The following is a 22,321-nucleotide window of genomic DNA, read 5'->3' as shown; positions in this document are numbered from 1 at the left end:
CCATTAATACAGGTAACGTGTGGAGGACAGAGGAGCCTCTTAAAGAAGTTGTTACAGGTCTGTGAGAGCCAGAAATCTTGCTTGTTTGTAGGTGACCAAATACTTATTTTACCGAGGAATTTACCAATTAATTCTTTAAAAATCCTACAATGTGATTTTCTGGATTTTTTTTCTCATTTTGTCTCTTATAGTTGAGGTATACCTATGATGAAAATTACAGGCCTCTCTCATCTTTTTAAGTGGGAGAACTTGCACAATTGGTGGCTGACTAAATACTTTTTTGCCCCACTGTATGTCATACCCATGTTATTATACAAATCTGTGTCCTCATAAACCACATAAACATGCACACATACACACACACACATACATACCTATCTATCTATACTATATATTTATATATATAAAACTTTGAATATGAAAAAATGAATAAAACTGTTGAAAAATAATGAATAAAATTAATAAAACAATTTTTTTTTATTTTCTGTATTTAATTATCAGTTTTATTAGTTTTTATTTAAAAATGTACATTTTTGTTTTAATTATTCACAAATAGTTTTTATTTGTTGTAGATATATATATTTTTGCAATATAATATTGCTATCTAAATATATATATAGTATATTTTTTTATATATACTATATTTGCTATATTTTTACTATATATAAACTATTTGTGAACAATCAAAACAAATAAAAATATACTAAAAAATACATTTCGATTTTGATTTTTCAGTATTTAATTTTATATTTCATTCCTTATAACACAGCACCATAAATTGTTTATGACACTTTATCATATAATGCAACAAGTGAACAGCGGTTAGCTGATTTCCATGTCAATCAGACGGTCACTTTTACTGAGTGGTCCTTTTGACAAAATATCATATTTCATATCATATTTATGCTTACAGTACCTGAATGTCTACCTCTCAAAGTGAAACTAGTTTAGATCTGTAGGAATAAAAGGAAATGATTTCATGTTTTACAGGGAGACTGATGATATCCTTATTTTGTCTTTTTGTTTTACCCCCAAATTAAAATTCTGTCATCATTTACTCACCCTCATGTTGTTCCAAACTTTTCTGTTGAACACAAAAGAAGATATTTTGAAGAATGTTGGTAATCAAACAGTTGCTGGTAGCCATTGACTTCTATAGTATTTTCTTCCATACAGTGAATTCAGTGGATACCAGCTGCTGTTTGACTGCCAACATTCTTCAAAATATCTTTTGAAAAAAATAAAAAAAATAAATGAATAGGTTTGGAATAACGTGAGGACGAGCAGATGATGACAAACTTTTCATTTTTGGGTAAACTATCGCTTTAATATACCAATCTCTTCATTCATACATGGAAAGTGTTTTGTGCATTAGTTGTCATGCTCTGTGTTGTTGGTTATGTCACATGATTAATTCAAACCTTATTATTAATTTGATGCTTTCATATGCATCATGCGTTGTTTAAACAGCACGTAATAACTGAACTGATTTTGTATTCAGGAGTCTTACTCATTTGTACCAGTGGCAAATCCACTGAGGTTGTCAGGAGTTCAGATTTGTGCTTCGGGCATGTCAATGCGACAGAAGACATTATAATAAACTTGGCAACCACATTCAGGGCCAAAATTACATCGTTCCTCCAGAAATCCTTCGTGATGAATTTCCAATTAAGCTTGTGAATAAAGCAGCCATTGTTTGTAGAAAAATGAGTTTGTGAAGAAGGAAATTATTTCATGCTTTGGTGCCACTTAGCCTCTTAAGGCTGCGGGGCATCTACTGGAGACTTTCAATAGCTTCATTGTGGATTCATCTTGGTTTAAAAGGGGGGAAAAAGTGATTTTACATGAAAGTAATACAGATAACCTGTGTTTTGATGAGGTCCTGGAAATGAGGTGATTGAGGAGGTCAAACAGAAGCACCATCAGAAGAGCCATCACTCATATAAGGCCACTTCCTCAGATCTCAAGAGTCTGCAGCTGTCCCACAGACGGAAGAGGAGTGTCGGTAAGACCTTCTGCTCAAAGACATGTCACTCTTGACAACCTTCAGTTTAAGAAGTATTTCATAAATGAGCAGTTCTGTCTCCGGAATCTGATTTGATGAATTCTGTGGTTGCCTTGCAACCATAAACAGTTCATGAACTGCATTGCTTGGCAGAAGGATTGTTAATTTATGGTGCTTCACTGATAATAGTTTAACTATTGCCATGGTATTACTTCTAATTTGAGTGCTTATCGTGTCCTACATTTGTTCATAGCAACGCACAAAAAATACCTTAACAACCTGGGAACAACAATCTGGCAACAAACATCCGAGCATCGTGAATGCAAATTTTGCATGAGAAAATATAATACTACACATACACTATACCTTTTGAATTTTGAAGTCGGTTACATTTTATGAATTTATTAAAAAAAACAAAAAACAATAATAATAGTAATATTATTAAATATTATTACAATTTAAAATAGCTGTTTTCTATTTGAATATATTTTAAATATATGTATTTTATTCCTGTGAGTTAAAGCTGAATTTTCATCATCATTACTCCAGTCTTCTGATGTGCTGCTCATGAAAAATTTCTTATTATTATCATTATAGAAAAGAGTTTGCTGCTTAATATTTTTGTGGAAACAGTGATACTGTTTTTCACGATTCTTTGATGAAAGTTCAGAAGAACAGCATTTATTTGATATATTTTTAAGAAAAAAATGTTTTTTTTGGAACAATATAAGTCTTTACTGTCACTTTTTATTAATTTAATGTATCCTTGTTGAATATTTTAAGTATTAATTTCTTTAAAAAAAAATCTTACTGTCCCCAAATTTTTTAACTGTAGTGCAAATTAAAAAATTTTTTTTTTGTTGTCTTTTCTCATATCGAAACTGCTTTTTAAAATATATTGCGATTTGAACTTTTATACCTGTTTAATATTTAAATATACGCTGTGCTTTGGCAGCTTTGACACATGAAGTTCAGAAAGTAAGAATATGAAATTATTGAAATGACCTGAATTGATTCCCAGAACTCAGTCAGAGTTTTATATTACTTAAACATCTACGATAGGTGCAATTCCAGTTTTGAGCACATAAAAAGCATTGAATGTCAGTTTTATTCAGGAAATCACAATGATCGGGGGCACTTCTTTATTTGATTGTACGTGAGAGTATTTTGATTGGTGGTACATGTGAGGTCACAAACGTATCCGAGCCAGGAAATTCCAAACATTCAAAGTTCATGTCACAGCTCGTTGAACTGAACAGAGTTCACACTGGCACATAGAGCTCTGACATGCACTCTTCCTTCCCCTTCACATCAATTGTGGAGTGCAGTGGGGTGTGTGTGTGTGCCTTTGTGTGTGTTGGGATATTCTGTTCCCTCTGTACCTCCCAATCACTCACTCAAACACACAGAAAACTGTTCGGGCCTCAGAATAGCTGTGTGCCATTTTTGTTACAACTGTTGCTCTGAAAGAGACTAAACCTCCAGATCGAATGCTGATCTCAGTGCTGTGGTCGATCTTATTTTAGTCTAGGTAAATACAGAGGCTCAGAGATATTAAAAAACCCTCTATAATATTTGCTACTAATGCAGTTTTAAGGGCCTTTTTCACTCTTAAAAAATGCTGGGTTGTATCAAGCCAACTTTGGGTCAAATATGGACTAACCCAACTTTTGGGTTAAAAATGTAATGTAAAAATTTAACCCAACGGTTGGGTTAGTCCATATTTGAATGGTATAATTATATATTTGATTAATAATATATAATTATACCATAGTGTAATGACGACATCAAATGATAATGTCACGGTGCTGAATGATTGCCATCATAATGTGCCATGGTATTTTTATTTTATTTTAGTGTAATTCAGAGTGATTATTGAGTATAGTATAGTTATACTATAGTACAGTGATTACCATATTAATGTGCCATATTCAAGTTATTTTATTATAGTTTTATTTTGTTGTTTGTTTGTTTAATATAGTTTAGCGTGGTTTGCATGTTTTGCATTTAGTTTAGGGTGATTATGCTTGAGCTATTTAATAAAGTAATATATTGACGATTATTTGCTTTGAATTTATTCTAATACATTAATTTATCCATGTGTCTTCCTTTCTTGTGTCCAGTAGAGGAAGCGATGCCCGCCATGTGCAAGACACGGACAGTGATCTACGAGATCCCCCGCAGTCAAGTGGATCCCACCGCTGCAAACTTCCTAATATGGCCTCCGTGTGTGGAGGTGAAACGCTGTACAGGCTGCTGCAACACCGGCAACATGCGCTGTCACCCCTCCAAAAAACAGCACCGTACTGTCAAGGTAAAAGCAATGCATCAACAGTCCTGTAAAGTCATTTAAATGTGGGGAAGACAATGTTGACTTTATATCTTAAGCAGTATAGATATCAAGGCCACACCCACTCTAGAGCCACAGCCATTCCAAGCCACTCCCCTGTTTTAAATAGTAATAATATTTCACAATATTACTGTTTTACTGTATTTTTAATCAAATAAATGCAGTCTTGGTGAGTATTTTTACATGAAAAAAATCTTACCAACCCCAAACTTTTCAATGGTAGTGTGATACATTTTTTATTTATTTGTTCACTTATTCATATTAAGCAATCTTCTGAATGGTCGTTCAGTTGATTGTATAGCACTATATCCATTTTTCCGCATAAAATTAATACAGATGTTAGTCTTGTATGTTTTTTTCCAGCTCTGAGCACAGGGGATGGGACGAGAATATATTATATGTGTTTCTTTCCAGCTATGGTGGTATATATTTGAGCAAATACTCTTAAGAGATGTATTTACCCTTCCCTCACTTTTTCCTTCTCATCCTAAAAAAGAAGCAGGTCTGCACAAGGTACTGCTGTTCAGAGCTGCAATATAAAAAAGACTGACTGTAAATAGGCCTCGCTGCACAGGGAGTGTGTGTGTATATGTATATGTGTGTGTCTGTGTGTGTGTGCATGCTTGGCCGCATTTCTGCTGTACTTTGGTTCATTGCAGTGATAAGCTTGTTTCAAAGGAGACACTGCTGGGTGTGGAACATAACACCAGATAATGAGGCTATCAACACTTACTGGAGTTAAACTTCACCTATCCTCTCTATCTATCTATCTATCTATCTATCTATCTATCTATCTATCTATCTATCTATCTATCTATCTATCTATCTATCTATCTATCTATCTATCTATCTATCTATCTATCTATCTATCTATCTATCTATCTATCTATCTATCTATCTATCTATCTATCTATCTATCTATCTATCTATCTATCTATCTATCTATCTATCTATCTATCTATCTATCTATCTATCTATCCATCTATCCATCTATCTATCTATCTATCTTTAAATCAATCAATCAGACTGTCTGTCTGTCTGTCTATGTTTCTTTTTTCTTTCTCGGTTTCCTCTGGCATTTAGCCCAACTCTCTCTCTCTCCACACAGTTGTGATTGAGCTGTTATGTAAAGTGTAACAGGAGTTGATAGCTGCTCTTTCTACTTGTTACCAGCACAGCATATTCCTCTGATGGATTCTGTTCACTTCTTTCACCTAAAGTTGCTTTAAGGCAAGTCAGTTCACTCATCAGCTGTTCTTATCATGCTAGCACAGCTCCTATCTGCTTGAGTTGGGACTGAAATCTCCGAACCTGTTGGCTGTTTCAGTAACAAATTTCAAATCAGCAATTAAATATGACATACAGGTGCATCTCAATAAATTAGAATGTCGTGGAAAAGTTCATTTATTTCAGTAATTCAACTCAAATTGTGAAACTCGTGTATTAAATAAATTCAATGCACACAGACTGAAGTAGTTTAAGTCTTTGGTTCTTTTAATTGTGATGATTTTGGCTCACATTTAACAAAAACCCACCAATTCACTATCTCAACAAATTAGAATACCTCATAAGACCAATAAAACATTTTTTTAGTGAATTGTTGGCCTTCTGGAAAGTATGTTAATTTACTGTACATGTACTCAGTACTTGGTAGGGGCTCCTTTTGCTTTAATTACTGCCTCAATTCGGCATGGCATGGAGGTGATCAGTTTGTGGCACTGCTGAGGTGGTATGGAAGCCCAGGTTTCTTTGACAGTGGCCTTCAGCTCATCTGGATCAAATTCTTGAATCGATTTTTCTTGACAATCCTCATAAGGCTGCGGTTCTCTCGGTTGGTTGTGCGTCTTTTTCTTCCACACTTTTTCCTTCCACTCAACTTTCTGTTAACATGCTTGGATACAGCACTCTGTGAACAGCCAGCTTCTTTGGCAATGACTGTTTGTGGCTTACCCTCCTTGTGAAGGGTGTCAATGATTGTCTTCTGGACAACTGTCAGATCAGCAGTCTTCCCCATGATTGTGTAGCCTAGTGAACCAAACTGAGAGACCATTTTGAAGGCTCAGGAAACCTTTGCAGGTGTTTTGAATTGATTAGCTGATTGGCATGTCACCATATTCTAATTTGTTGAGATAGTGAATTGGTGGGTTTTTGTTAAATGTGAGCCAAAATCATCACAATTAAAAGAACCAAAGACTTAAACTACTTCGGTCTGTGTGCATTGAATTTATTTAATACACGAGTTTCACAATTTGAGTTGAATTACTGAAATAAATAAACTTTTCCACAACATTCTAATTTATTGAGATGCACCTGTAAATGTTGCTGCTTAAAGTCAAATTATTCTACAAAATTAACCTTTTCATGTTAGGTGCAACACATGCACATGTTTCTATCAAAAATACATTTGGATCTTTTAACTGAAATCAAGATTTTAATTTCTACAGGCACCATAATGAGTGATACATTTTCTCCTGTTCATTTCTCTTCTGAACAGTCTCTGTTTGACCTCATTTCCCCTTCATTTTCTCTCTTGCTATTGATGTATAGTACTAATGATTTCCCCAGAACTGCTGTGTTGCAGTTTGTGTCTATTAGCCTTGCTAAAGCACGCTTGCATGCAAACATCATCACACAGTACTACAACAACAGGTGAGAGCAAGGCCATATTCAAACATCTGTTAGCACAGCAGAAAGCTGAAAGGGACATTGTAGATTCTGTCATCATTTACTGGCCTTCATGTCTTTACAAACCTATATGACTTTCTTTCTTCAGTTTAACATGAAAGATTTTTTTAAAGTTTTTAATTTATTGAGTGAAAGTCAATGGGGTCCAATATTCTTTTGATAGTTCATTATTTGACTGAATCAGCATACCTGATCCCAACTTGAGGAAAAGTTTTTTTTTCTACTTCCAGCACACCACTGTTCTTTCCTAATGAAGAGACTAAGTGAGGATATTCCGGATTTGGAATGTTTGCAGGCGCGTGTAAGAATACAGCATGTGATGTGGTTCTGGAAGCACGAGGTGTGTTGCGAGTGTTGATTTTGGGTATTAAAGAGCCTCAAATGGCCCAGGTTAGTGAGGATACGGGCCCCATCTCTGACGCAAACGCTGAGGAAACACAAATAGTGCTAAGTCGAATGAGCGTCATATTAATATAGAAAATACAGCAGAGTATTCCAAAAGAGCCTGTTGTATTGGAGTGGAAAGGCTGATGTAGCTAACAAAAACTGAACAACATAGCTCTGTGAGATACATTTACAGTAAGCCCATGTTAAAACGGTCTCATACATCTGACTTTTTTTATTCACGTGTCTGTGAAGTTGTATGATAATATATAATCTATAAATTGACAAAAGCATGTAGTCTTTGCATGTTTACAGTAATTCACTTTTAAGTAATCGGCATTACAGAGGGTTTTTTAAAAAGTTTGTTGAAGTTCTTAAATATTATATTATGTATACATCAGTTACACCTTGCCTTATACATCAGTTAAAATGTGTGAGATTCAAATGAGAATCAGTTAAAGATTATATAGTCCAAAAATACCTTGAAATGCAAGAAAGAAAAAATAAATCCAGTCCCCCCCTTTCTTTCTTGTTTGTTTTTCTTCGCATGTGTTGGGCTGTGATTGCTGTCATATCTACAGTATAATTCAATGTTCTTTCCATCTCTTCACTCTTGGGCTTTCTGCTGGTGTTTAGGGACGTTTTTAAAGGGCTGTTACAGGAAGTGCACAGATTAGATCACCTTTTCTCCTTATCTTCATGATTGTCTGGGTGCCAGTGAATGTGTTTAACAGCAAAGATTTTGCCCATACTCTTTCTGTAACTCTAGACATGCAGGTCATGAGATAAAAGTTTCCCTTATTTAACCCCCCTCCCAGCATCCCTTGTTCCTGTTCAGGACTCTCTTTGTCACTCACTCAATAAGAACGCTTGCTCCCCACACCACTCTTTCTTTTTGGGTCACCCCACCAGTCGCCTGGCTGCCATCGAACCCCCGCTCTTTCTGCTGCTCTCGGTTTCGCTTTATCCATAGTGTTTTGTCATCAGATTTACCCACTGACAGATGTGCAGCAAAACTGCCTGTCCCTTGGCTACGTGTCCAGTTCCCTTTGTTCCCATGCTAATTACCCATGATGCACCTCTCCTGATGCCCGTTCTTTCTCTCACCCTTTCTTTATCGACCTTTCTTGCGGGGAAATCCCAATGCCAATTATCCAGATCCTGGACAATAGTTCTCACAGAGCGCAGGGCAAGTCAGAGGGGGTTGGGGTTGCTGGAGCTGGGGCTGGATCAGATGTCACACCATTAGTGCGCTGCGCTGGGATTTCGCAGGTCTTTCATTGCAGCGCAAAGCACAGTAGTTTATAAATAGAGCTTGGAAGGGCCTCCTGAGAAACTTGGGGCTTTTTATAAAGCGCATTCGAGTATGTGGGCAAGCGCACGTGTGAAGTTCAGACTTGTAACCAAGATGCAAAGTCAATGATAAATTGAATGGAAATATTGGGGTGGGGGCAGCAAAGGATGGTGCAGAGACTCTTTTTTTCTTATCATGACCCTTTGCTGAACCCCTTACCCAACCCCCTGACCAGTTCTCAAGCCTCTCTGTGTCTGTCTCACCCTTCATCCTTAGTTGCAGAACATTCTTGCACGCCACGGGCTGTTTTAGACTTGGCTCTGTAAATATAACCAAGTGCAAGAATGTCCAAGAGGAGGGAGAGGTGGGCAGCAGACAGAGTGAAAGAGGTGGACAGAGTCACCGCAACAGTCCTGTTTCACGATCTCTCGCTCCCTACCTTCATTTTGACGTTTCTCTATAGGTTTGTGGGAGTGTCCAAGTGTTGCATCATTTGTTCCAAAATGTTAAACCAATTGCACTTGCATGGTAGACTGAGTTTTTATTTGCAATCTGTGAGTCATGCACTGAATTTAGTGATTGTGTTCGAAGCTAGAAAAATACTCCATGGAAGCAAACCAATGCATACTTGAATGCTTGGCCAACACATTGCAAATGTGCAGTCCCGTTGTGCACACTCAAATTGTGGTGGTGTGATCACTTTCTGGGTCATTCCTGATGGAGCAAATGGAGTACCATTCCTTACCACACTACAAAACCTCTTTAGCAACCCATAAAACCAACTTCTACTAAATTAAGCATGTATTTCCCTGCCAAAAAGACCAATCAAGGGGACATTTTTACAGTTAAAAACATGAGATGTGGGTAGTGGAATGGGAAAAAGTCTCAAGATTTTTTTTTTTCAAAAGTTATTTGAATAATTGAGACTTATTGAGCCGCAACTGCAACAATTAGAATCATCTGTCTAGTAGTTTCACAGTAGTTTCCAACCACGTTCCTGGAGCCCCCTCAACGCCGCACATTTAACATGTTTCCTTAATCAAACACACCTGATTCAACTCATCAGATCATTAGTAGAGACTCCAAGACCAAAAATGGGTGTGTCAGACAAAGGAGACATGCAAAATGTGCAGAGTTGGGGGGACTGATCCAGGAACAGTGTTGGGAACCACTGCCTTAAGGCCCTGGTATACTTCACTTTCCGCATTCCGTTCCGTCTCACACAGCCGTGTCCGCTGTTGTACGCACACCATCGCACAGTCACAAAAACTGGGCTGCACATGGTCTGTGTGCACGGACGTCAACAGACACTTCTGATGATGAAAATTGCATCACTCGAACAATGCACAGACCGTCATGGAACGCAGACGGCCGAAGTATACTTTGGGCTTTTGAACAGCATTGATTTCCAATGAGCAGACCAGGTGTAATCATATTCCCACCCACAATGAATACATGCAGCCAAGCATTAGCAGAACAGTGAGAAGAAATAGAGGCCTAAGCGTTAAAATTAGCACAACAAAAGACACGAGTCGACCCCTGTGTAAGGCTGGGTGGTTATTTTGAGTTTAGTGTGCTGCAGTGGGACGTAACTGTGGAACATGTAACTGTTTTGGGCTTACTGCCCAGGAATTGTTCGAGAAATTTTTTCCACTGTTGCCTATGACCATTTGGCAGGGTTTGGAGCTAACTGAGCATGTAGCACCTTAACAGTTAACTGTGCTGCCGTCCTGTATGCTACACCAACACACTGAAAAACTATTCATCGCTAACCTAACCTGGTCTTTCTCTCTTCTTCCAGGTGGCGAAGGTAGAGTTTGCATCGCGTAAGAAAGCAAAATTGAAGGAGGTGCTTGTCCGGTTAGAGGATCATTTGGAATGCGTGTGCACATCACAGCATCACGTGATCGAGCATGCGGAAGCAGACACAGGTACATATGTCACGCATACACCGAATGTTTGGTCTGATTTTGAATGATTATTTGGCTATGGATTGTGCACTTAGTGGCCTGTGGCATTGTGCTGTCAACGCAGACAAACACACCTGTGTGAGCTTGTGTTTTACTGTGCTGGGCAATGATGCAATTGAATGGATAAGAAAGACCACAGGTGCGTGCAAATGCTGAAACACGTAGAAGTGTGTCTGAAGGTTCTCCTTCAGGTTCAACGGGTTTCTGCTCTCCTGTGTGAAAACCTTGTGCTGAGATAAAATAGTTGGAAGCTCATGAGGCTCAAATATTTATTAAGTGCAATTACAGTCTGTTTTAAACCTTTACAAGTTCATAAATTCTTTCTTGCTTGCTTTCTTCTTACCACATTCTACCCATCATCTGCCTGCACCTTTCCCCAAACTTGTGATTCCAGGCCCACGCACAGTTAAAAATGGCAAAAAACGGAAACACAGAAAGCAAGCAGTGGCAGAACAGATCAACAAGGATATTCAATAAATGCCAAACATTTCCTAACACTCAGCAGACCAAAATATCCTGCAGGTAGGACTGCTGTGGACAGAACCGCTGCCACTTCGCAACCAATCATTGGAATGAACTGATCAGGAGAAAGAGCAAGACGATCAATCAAAGTCATGCAACACTGAGCGAGAGAGACATTTGCACTTTCGCTTTGCTGCATGGGTCACGGGATTGCCTGTTTGATGCAACTTATTTCATGAAATCAAACTGTGTTCATCTATATAATTTAGCTTTGTTCCAAAACCAAGTGAGCCGCTTTGCTGTCTACAGCCTACTAGGCATCTACCTTCTAAGGCAACATTAAAATGGAATTGACTGGTTTGGAAAGCTTTTCATAAACAGCAACTCTGCGCACCCCACTTAGAGACTCAACTCACATTTATTCCCCAAAATTTTGTTAGATATCTTAAAATGCTTGGCAGCTCAATAGGTTTTGGAACAGAGCTTATGTGCTTGCCATAATTTTGAGTGTTAGTGTATGAAAATGTTTGGATTGATGGTTTGGTGGACTTGATCACAAAGATTGTTCCTTTCACCTGGTTCTTTCTTTCTTAAAGGGGTAATATGATGCTGCTAAAATTGTGATTGGCTGAATAGACCCCGGGCTGGACTATGCTTTGTCCACGGTGAAAGCCGATCCGATCCACAGTGCGAAGTTGAGGTATTTCCTTAGCGACCAGCACAGATCAGCTCTGGGCATGACGAAGCGGATATCGTCCTCTTTTGGAAGGCCAAACAAAGTAGTTTCGCTTTCACAACAAAACACACAGCACCTTCACGACATGGCGGCAGCAACAATACTACAGCGAGAATAAAAGTTACGCCTTCTTTCTTTGCGTTAACATTTGGGCGGCGTTATGCAAATCTTCCCACATTGTGACGTAGACATGTGGGGGCGTGTTAGAATGAGCCATTTTAGGAGGGCGTGGTTGACTCTTAACTTTTATAAAGAATATCTCTTTGGATTTGAGACTTTAGTCTTTGCAACTTTACAGATCTTCTTTATGCACCAAGAGCTTGTAACACTCCAAAGAGAAAGGAAAAATGTAAATAGCATCATATGACCCCTTTAAATGTGCACAGACTTTTCAGTAATGCACATTAAAATCACTGCGTGGTGGATATGTGTCACTCACACACAAACCCGCATGTCATACTAAAGAAAAATTCACCAACAAATCACTTTGAAACTGCACCAGATTCCAAAAAACATGATTTCTTGTTAACAGCTGTTTTGTTTTCTTTTTGTCCCTCCAGTGGACATGAGGTGAAACCACAAGCGAGCGATTGAAGGACAACAGTGGCTAAGTAATGCTCCAGCAGCACTGGGACTTTGACCTCTGAACTCTGACCCTATTGACCCCATTGCTGTTCAAAAAATATACTGTATCCAGAGGAACATTATACAAAACACAACACCAAAGGTGCTTCCTACATACTCTGTCAAACACTGAAGACAAACAAGATTGGTATTCAGTTAATTATTAAGTGGTCAAACACTGGGCGGAAACGAAACTGAAAAGGACGATGTTTGTGTCGATTCTCTGTTGTTTATGTATATGACTCTCGTAAAGGTCAAAGATGAGGAGAAAGTCTTTTGGAGAACACTAAATTTGTAGAGACCATGAACCTCACATGCTTGTGTTTGGATCCACTCAAGCAGGAGTCTGGATGCCCCTGAAGATGGACTAATCAGTGGACTTCAATCCTCATTCAAAAAGAGGATGAACATATTAAAGGATGTGCTGTCATATAACCTAGCTAAAATGGGAGACACAATTTTCTGTTGTTCTCTGCCTTAGTCCTCTTGGGCCCAGGACATTGAAACTGCTATTTCCAATGTGCCTCTAGAAAGTTTTGTCCTTCCGATGAGTTCAACTGCCTGTCCGTGAACAAAGACTTACAGAAGGCAGTGTAATGCAGTCATTATGCCAGAATAAAGTATTTATGTATGCGATCTGTCTTTCTCACACTCTCCATTTCTCAATCCAATGTAAGAACAGCTAATCTTCATTGATCTGGAAGTATTATCAGCAACATTTTCTTAATATTTCAATTCATTCTTGCTTATATTTTACAGCTTATCTCAAAACTAGGTTTTTGTCCTGGAAATATGTGTCATAGGAAGACATGTAAGAGACTTGTGTTGTGGAAAGATGCTTTATTTTTGTTAAAAAATATATTTATAATGCTAATGTAGAATCAAGCAGGAAGTATGTTTATGTATTGTGTTTTCTGTTGTTGTGGTGTAATGGTTGTATGATGGGATAAGATGACCCTCTGAGAGTAAATGCTATCCAGTATCAACTGGTTGGCCATCACAAAAGCATCATTAGTCATAAAATGTTGGTTCATAATTTGCTTCTTTACTTACCATAACATAATATTTAATGCTAACATACAAAGAGAGACAAAGATCATTCAAATAGTCAATAAACACTTACTTTAGGTATGAAGCTTTGTAATAAATAAAGATATCAAAACAAATAAAGAGTACATTTTTATCATATTCACACACAGAAGACACCAGAAATTTCAGATCCTGGTAATTTGATTCCTAAATTATACACACATTTACCTTCGGGCCTTGAATTTTAAATTACCTTAAACTGAGTTCCTCTACTGTGGAAAAGGTCATAAAAAACATCTCAGGTTACGTATGTAACCCTAGTTCCTCGAGGGAACGAGACGCTGCGTCGGAAAACGCTAGGGGAACGCCCTTCAGCGTGACGGGCTCTGAAACTCGTGTGTAATCAGACCAATAGATGGGCGAGATGTCACGGCTGGTGACGTAATGACCAGGAAGCTATAAAAGCACGTGCGGTGAGACCAACGGCAGCTCCAGGAATGAAGCAAGCGCTGGCAGGGACGTCGGAAGTATGGCACCAAGACGCAGCGTCTCGTTCCCTCGAGGAACTAGGGTTACATACGTAACCTGAGACGTTCCTCTTCAGGAACTCGAGCTGCGTCAGAAAACGCTAGGGGAATGAGAATGCCCACGCCGCCAGACTGCGAAGTCTCTGCCCAGTGTGGAAGATTGCACCGCTAGGGCGAGAGGACAGATGAGCCGGGAGTGGCTCGCAAGTCTAGATCGCCCACAATTTCCACAGCTCCGGGCGGGGGTGGATGATCATACCCTCCGCCTGTGAGAGGAGATCTCTCCTGACGGGAATCTCCCACGGAGCGCTGTCGAGGAGAGAAATCAGGTCCGAGAACCGTACTCAGCCCGGCCAGAACTGGGCTACAAGCAGAAGACAGACCCCATCCTGGCACACTCTCTCCAGAACTCCCGGGAGCAGAGCGATCGGGGGAAAGGCATACAGACGAAGCCTCGTTCACGTCTGTACCATGGCATCCAGCCCCAGTGGAGCTGGATGATTTAGAGAGAACCATAGGGGACAGTGCGATGTCATGCGAGTCGCAAACAAATCCACCTGAGCTTGGCCGAAGACTCTCCATATCTGCTTCACCACCCTGTAGTAAGCATCTTGAACTTCAGTCTCATGACTGAGCGGTTCAAGTGACGTAGATCTAAAATCGGACGCAACCCCCCATCCTTCTTTGGAACTACGAAGTACCGGCTGTAGAACCCGGACTGCCTCACACGAGGAGGGACCAGCTCGATGGCCTCCTTCCTCAAAAGAGTCATTACATCCTGGACCAGTGGCGTCAGGACTTTTTGGCCGAGGACCTCTTAGACTTAAGTACGGTCCGAAGATCCGGCTTAGCCTTAGAGGCCCCTGACCTCGAGCGTTGCCTCGCCCCCGTGACTCGACACATGTGTCCGCACCCGTAATGAAACGCTGGCTGCCTTCGCCCCTACTCAGATGGTGTTTTTTATCATGTGCTTTAGAAGAAGGGCGTTCCCCTAGCGTTTTCCGACGCAGCTCGAGTTCCTGAAGAGGAACCTAATTGCCACATCTTAATTTTTGACCAAGACCCTGTTTTCGTTTTGATGTCAAATATGGAGAATTCATTCAATATACTCAATGTGGTTTTCTTGCATATTGTTGTGCATGTAAATAAACTCAATGTTTTTAGGGCGGCAAAATGTTAGAAGGTGTTTAACGGGACCTTCTGCGCAATCAGAACTGCATTGAAATCTCTAAGGGTTGTATTGATGACATTTACAGTCTGTTGCAAAAGTACTCCAGCAAGAGCTTTCATGTTCTTCCAGGCCGGTTGTTGACTCTGGCTCGAGTCGTGTCTTGCTGCAGGGACTCCACTGGTTCTTGTCATTTTTGACACATGCCAGACAGATGGAGCGGTCCTGGCATTGGCTCTACAACAGAATTCAGCACTTTGTCACACTTCTGACCCCTGAGTGGCATGTCTGGTCATCTAAAGAGCACCTGCAGGTCTGAATCACTGTGAATCACAGCAACAAGCTGTAGAGACAGTTGAGGGGGTGGAGCAAAGCTTTGACTCATTTTATTCTTTGTGCCTTAATGTTTGTTTTGTATTTATAACCGTTGAGTCATGCAGCAGTCTGTCTGGTAAAACCCTTATTCACTTTCTACAACATCATGGGTATTTGACTAAAATATATACAGTTGGGCTGAAGTTGCCATTTTGTGGTTTCAATTACAACACGATTAACCAAATTTGTAGGGCTGGTTGTATATTTGCCTAGTGGCGTGTGACCTGATTTAGCTCTGAAGCTACTGCGGTTTTGTTATTGTTCCGTGGCTCTCTTCGCTTTGGCAGCTGGGTGATTTAGATTGTTGTGCTCAGGTGTTGGAACCTGCAAGTCTGTTCAGTGTTTCTGTACTGAACTGCTTGTAGGTTTCGACGATGCTGTTCACTTCTGTCAGTTCCTTATATTGTGGCAGTCTCTGGTCACACGCACATTCTCCTGTTGTCCCAATAGGAAGTACATCCCGACCGTAGTCTTTTTCCATCACTTTTTTTTAAAGTGCATTCCTACATGACATGTCTTGCATGTCTGGAGTTGTACAATAACAGGACGTAAGATCATGGGCGGTTATGCGTGAAATACAGAAACTTTATAGTAAGGCCCTGTCCACATGAACGCGGTTATTTTTAAATCCACAGCTTTTTTACGTGGTTAGGCCGTTTGTCCACACGCAAACGCAGCACCAGTTCACTGAAACCGAATATTTTTGAAAACGCCTGCCAGGGCGAAGATTTTCAAAAACTCTGGTTGCAGTGTTATCGTGTAGACAGCGAAACCGGAGTTTTTGGCTTGTGACGTCGGCGCCTGCGCTGTTATCTCCGCCTACTGGAGACTTTTTCAGGCTTCTGATTGGCCAACATGGCTTTACGGGTGAGATTATATCGCCACCTGTTGGTTTGGCATGCTCTTGACAGTGCTTCATAGCATGTGTTTGCATTTTCATGTGGACTTAGATTTTTTTTTAAACGGAAGAAGGAAAAACTCAGTCTAAGAAAGAGTAAGAAGAAGCATGAAAATATTTCCGGAGTCATATTAGCTGTACAAATAACAATACTAATTTCCAACACAAGATTTATGAGCCTCTAAGGGTGTATGATGGAACTACAGGTGGTTTGTGAGATTGTGAAACTCAGGGGATACTTCAAGTAAATAAAGATAATAGGGTTTCAGCTGAGAAAAAAAAACCCTGCACACTATAGGACAAGAAGTCTGATTGTTCTTTGTTGAATCCATTTTTCTCCTTACTCTATCCCTTTCACTCTTGTGGCGTTAGGTTACCCAAGGCCAACTACCAGTAATCCTTTAATTTGTTGGAAACTTGGTTCGATTTGTTAGTGGAGTCCATTGTATCTAGAAAATTGTATAGGAATTATGCACCACGGTAGAGAGCCAAGAGGTAAACGTAGTATCTATATGGCATTAAAAAAAGCATTCTGTAAGACAAAAAGCCTCTCAATTATGTCCAATTTGCTCATGGAAATGTGCCAATAATTCACTATCTGAGACATCCCTTTGTAGGGACAAAGTCGTCTCACTGTCCCTTAGAGTAAGTGTTATGTAAAAGCGTTTTAACTAGGTAATTTCAGGTTGTCCACATCATGGACTACAACTGAATTTTTTGTATGTCGAGGTAAATCCACACCCCAAGTATTGAATGTCTTGATGTCTGAACAGGTATCCTAAACCAGAATCTTCTCCAAATTCTATATGTTCATTGAGGAAATTGACACTTCAGAGAACGCCATGCTGTATCCGACCTGGTAACCTGGCAAAATTACATTTTAAGAAGCTTGTTCCTACAGACCATAATTGCGAGGTGGGGAATTGGGCAGTGCTCACCATGAAGGGTGCATTGAAAGAGTATAGACACTGGATGGGCGAAGCTTAAAACCCCTTCCTGCTGCTGACAGATCATGGGAACCTTGAGTATATAAAGGTTGCCAAGAGGTAAAATCCCAACTGAGCAAGTGACTCTATTTTGTACACTTTTAAACATAATTTTAACACCAAACAATACAATGGCACAGGTATTTTCCAGGCAATTTGAGGGGCAGACAGAGAAAACTGTTTCAAAACAGTCATTATTTTTGCAATTCTGTTTGGTGCTGCAAGTGGCACAGAAATTACACACTTGAAGGTGAAGTGTGTAATTTCCACTGTTGATGTAGTGTAAATCCTCCCACTTTCATTGCATCTTGCATTCTGCTGATACAGATTTTTTTTCTCCCCCTGCGGTTGGCTTTGGCCTGTCCTAGACAGGAACAGTGGACAGTGGACATGAGACTCTGGTCAAGACATCCCGGCTCCAGTGCCTCTGCACAGTCTGTATGAAACCTGGAATGTGAATATGAGTGCATGTAAATGTGAGAGGACACACACAGAGGTATCATTTCCCCAAGACCTCACACAGTGACAACAACTATTTATTGCCAATAACGTGCCTGGTGCCTCTGAGTATGCTGAATAATGAAGTGGTGAAGGTATTATCTTTATTGCAAAATGATCAACCAATGGTAGTGTCAGCCTCCTATGTTTGATAATCATCACTTCCTTAAAATATGTAGATGTGTATATTACATATAAATCAGCAGTATGTACAGTGACCTCAAAAAAGTATTTGGACACTCTTGGATACTTACCAGTAAGTCACGCTTAAAATGTCTCAATTTAACTGCACTAGACACAAATTTTAAAACCATATGGCATGTGCAAACAAATGATGTTAGAGTTTTTTCAAAACTAACTTCACTTAGAGTCACTTTTTCAAACATTTTTAACAAACTGGTGTTGAGGTCATTTTTTGTGTCAGTTCCCCTCAAGTTCACACAGGTGGAGTTCATCATATTACTGTGACTCATGAACATGTTCCACAAACTTTGACAACCAGAAAGTGTCCAAGACCTTTGTCTTTATTTTGAACATATACCTGTATATTGATTTCTTCATAGTTTGAAACCCAACAAATTTCATTTTGTGAAATGTTTTTACTAAAAAGTGTTTGTGTGATATATTTTGGAGAAAAAAACTTTGTTATATAATGCCAAGACATTTATACATTTTAATTGCATCTTTAGTGTCCAAAAACGTTTTAGTGCTACAGTATCTATACACATTCAAACAAAGATGCATGATGACTCTATTTAAAGAACCTGTAATGTAACATAATAACACACTGCATTCACTTCTGAGAAGTCCTGTTAACAGAGACATAAAAAAATAAAATAAAAGACAGACACACAGAGGAGGGAAATATGTGGCGGTGTCTTGGATTGCACACTGTCTTTCAGAATTTGCGTCAGTTGCCAGTTGAATCCGTTTTGGAGCCGTGTGGTATCTGGAGACTTAATTCAGAGCTAGAGCTCATCTTGTGCTCTCTTTCACCACAAGTGATTTCTTTAGCATCTGTAAATATTAGCTCAAGACTATTTTAGAAATAAAATAATTTTCTGAAAGGCAGCCACCACCAGTGATAAGGAATCCATTTAAATGAAGCTTCTGGCATTGGGGGATATTTTTTATTTGTGCAGCAAACGAAACTGACTCGGTTAAAGCATTCCTGTGGATATCTAAATTCAGAATGGACATGAGGTCCTTCAGAAGTTAAAGGTGAAGTGTGCAATTTCTGCATCACTAGACGCCGCAATCTGACTTGCAAAATACATTTATTTGTTTTATGTTTTTTATAGTTCTACACTTGTAGTAAAGTAGTAGCATTATCTGTAGGAGCTCTCAAAATATATTTTCCTTGCTCATGTCTAAAAACTGGACTCCTGCAAATTGTGGACTGATGAGTACGTTTGTTCTGTGCGTGACTAGACCATCTACTCATGCTAGATTCTATCTTCTTGTTCCCAAAGATTCATTTCCAGAGCACTAGTGGAGCACTGGCTCCCAGTGGAGACGTTGAGCTGGCAGTAAATATCCAACACTTCTTTATGAGTTAAGATTGTTCAGCGAGGTGGAATTTCCAAATGTAGGTTTCCAGACAAAACTACCTCTGGTTCTCTTGGTTTTTTAACTTGGTGACTCATACTGTCAATACAAACTGTGTAAGTCACTTTGCATATACCTTGCTGTCCATGACTCAATGCTGTCTCAAAAGAATAGAGATTAAGATTACAGGAGATGTCATGAAGCATCTTTATCCAGTTTTTTCCCCCCAGAACGTTGTTCCTCAACAGACCTCTTAAACACAGCCAGATGATCAGATCATCACAGATGTCCATTTTAGATTGGTAGAGGAATCTTTCTATTTGGCGCAAACCTAAACCATCACCCACAGAAGTAGGATAGTGAGTGCCTCTCTTTCTGGGGTTCCTTAGCAGGTCTCTGCAGATATAGTTTAAAACCATCCTCCGGTATGTCTAAATACACCAACACCCAGACATATTACTCTCACAATTGCTCCGCCAGTAGTAAAAACCCATGCCAAACTTGGATTAGCTTGGGTGAAACTGGATGACCCCTTATGGTGTTTGTTTCCACTTCCTCACTGGTGCTTCCCAACAAGCTGGGTGACCCTTCCTGGAATGTGCACCCCGAGTCATGTCATAAATTATTTTGACAGAAAGCAGGATAATTCTTATTTAGGTTTCTTCACGTGTTGTTGAAAGCCTTTGTTTCTTCTTAGCTCTACATGGCACCACAAACATGCGACCTTCTCTGAATGACAGCCAGTTCAGCACTGAAAAAAATCCAGGAAATCAGTGTTATGCAATTAAAAATACAGTATATTTGGGGAATTAGCTTGCAAACAGGTCATAAAGAGGCTGCTATGCGGGTAGGTCACTGTGGGTACCTGGGAGTGGAGCTTTCTCAGGAAACGGTGAGTCAGGCCATTCTGAATGTGTCAACAATCCGTCTGTCCACTTTCTGGACTCAAAGAGCATGTTGTTCTCTCAGGTGGAGACTAAGGGTCATCCTGGTGTCCCCAGCTCATGGAAAGGTTTAGTCAGCTGGTTTTGAGAGGCTGTTTGAATGAGCCTGAGTTCTGAGTGTATAGGCTTTGGAAAATAAAACTAATGTAATGGTAATAGTGAAACCCAGTTTATTAAACCAATTTTGTGGCGATACACCTTTGCAAAATGCAGCTTTTGTCCCTCATTTAGCACACATTATGTGTCATATGCAATATTTAAAATTAAAAACAGATGTTTAGACGTTATCTATTTTAACACCTTTATTTAAACTTTAAAGAAAAACTCTCAGAGTTAGGTGAAAGTTTCAGAAATGGGATAAAGGTTATATGAAAGAAATTGACATTTAACCAGATGACACTTAATTATATTATCCCAATTTTTTTTCAGCTTAGTTGGTCATGAATTCACAGCACACTGCACCAAGAGAGCACCTCATGATGTTAAATCTGAAATAATATGTTCAGAACCAATTTCTTTTTAACGGATGTGGAGGCACTACAGAAGGAAAGGTGTGGTAGTTGTTCCTGATTAAAATGTTAGAGTCAAAGAAAATGTTTGATCCAACAGTAGTAGAAATAAAGCAAAGAGGAAATATGTGATTCAGACAAGTCCAGAAAGATAGGTCAACAAAGTCAGGAACAGGAAGGAACTAAAGCACTATTAAAATGATATGGTTTTCCCCCAACGACATTAGAATTACAATTATTAACATAGAACATCTGCGATTTAATTTAGCCTATTGACTTAGACGTGACTGAAATCTCATCTGGATGTGTGGTCATGAAACAGTTACCATAATTATAATGTAAATAATTAAGCAAATGAATTAATTACGGTGATGATCACCGATCAATCTGACATTAGTTGCCGTCTTGAACGGTGAATAATATTGGCAGTAATTGCCATATGGCAACAGGGGAGGAAATAAATCAGAGACAGAAGTTAATAAACTTGGATACTCACATTTTTGTTGAAATCACAAGTAAGAAATGGGCACCGAGAAAAAACATACTAAAAAGTCATAAAATGTGTGTTTTTGACCGGACTAAAAACATGATTTACCACAGAGCCCGCGCGGACGCAATCTGGAAACGAGGGAGGAATTTAGAGTTTGTTGTAAGGAAAGTGCAAGAAGCAATAACAGAAGTAGAAAGGTGGTCATATAAGTGGGGTTTTAGATTCTCTATTGAAAAACTAAAACTTTATTCTTTTCAAAATGTATAGGATTAGAAAAGAGGTAAAATTGAAATTATATGGTCAAGATATAGAAAGAGTATCACGTTTTACATTTTTGGGTATGTGGTTTGATGAAAAACTCACGTTTAAAATACACATTCAGAAAATTGTTCATAAATGTAAAAGGGTAATGAATGTTATGAGATGTTTAGTGGGGAAAGAATGGGGGGCTGAGAGGATGGCTCTAAGAAGTATATATACAGGATTGATACGATCTGTATTTGATTATGGGAGTATAGTGTATCAATCTGCTGCTAATACTGTGTTTAAAGAGGTGGACAAAATCCAGTACAAGGCGTTAAGATTATGTACGGGGGCGATGAGATCTAGGCCTACACCAACTGCAGCCTAGCAGACTGAAATGGGAGAAATGCCTTTAGATCTTAGAAGAATTGAACTGTCACTAAGAAATTGGGTCAGTATATTAGGACATAGTCAAGATCACCCAGTTAGGGTAGTTCTAAAAGCTTTCTAGGAAAAAGGAAAGAAAGAAATCAAAAGTTTTGGATGGGAAGTGCCTAGAGTGGTAAAAGAAATGGAAATTGGTGAAATTCCAATAA

General features: G+C 39.2%; 1 protein-coding gene across 3 annotated transcripts in view; it reads left to right on the top strand.

Annotated features, from left to right (window-relative positions):
- Nucleotides 1-13,693, top strand: part of LOC107563229 (platelet-derived growth factor subunit A-like) — a 21,496-nt gene extending 7,803 nt beyond the window's left edge. Inside the window, exons 3-7 of one of the 3 annotated variants that reach the window (XM_016248042.1) lie at nt 1,880-2,005; nt 4,129-4,319; nt 10,520-10,649; nt 11,083-11,210; nt 12,447-13,693. In XM_016248042.1, the coding sequence (XP_016103528.1) occupies nt 1,880-2,005; nt 4,129-4,319; nt 10,520-10,649; nt 11,083-11,165 (530 nt within the window). In that variant the 3' untranslated portion in view covers nt 11,166-11,210; nt 12,447-13,693. The remainder of the gene's footprint in view (nt 1-1,879; nt 2,006-4,128; nt 4,320-10,519; nt 10,650-11,082; nt 11,211-12,446) is intronic. The other 2 variants (XM_016248041.1, XM_016248043.1) reach the window with 2 other exon arrangements.
- Nucleotides 13,694-22,321: the final 8,628 nt, after the last annotated feature.

This window comes from Sinocyclocheilus grahami, unplaced genomic scaffold, assembly GCF_001515645.1.
Source record: "Sinocyclocheilus grahami isolate Dianchi unplaced genomic scaffold, SAMN03320097.WGS_v1.1 scaffold863.1, whole genome shotgun sequence".
NCBI classification, from domain to species: Eukaryota; Metazoa; Chordata; class Actinopteri; order Cypriniformes; family Cyprinidae; genus Sinocyclocheilus; species Sinocyclocheilus grahami.
This window is presented reverse-complemented; position numbering and strand designations above follow the sequence as displayed.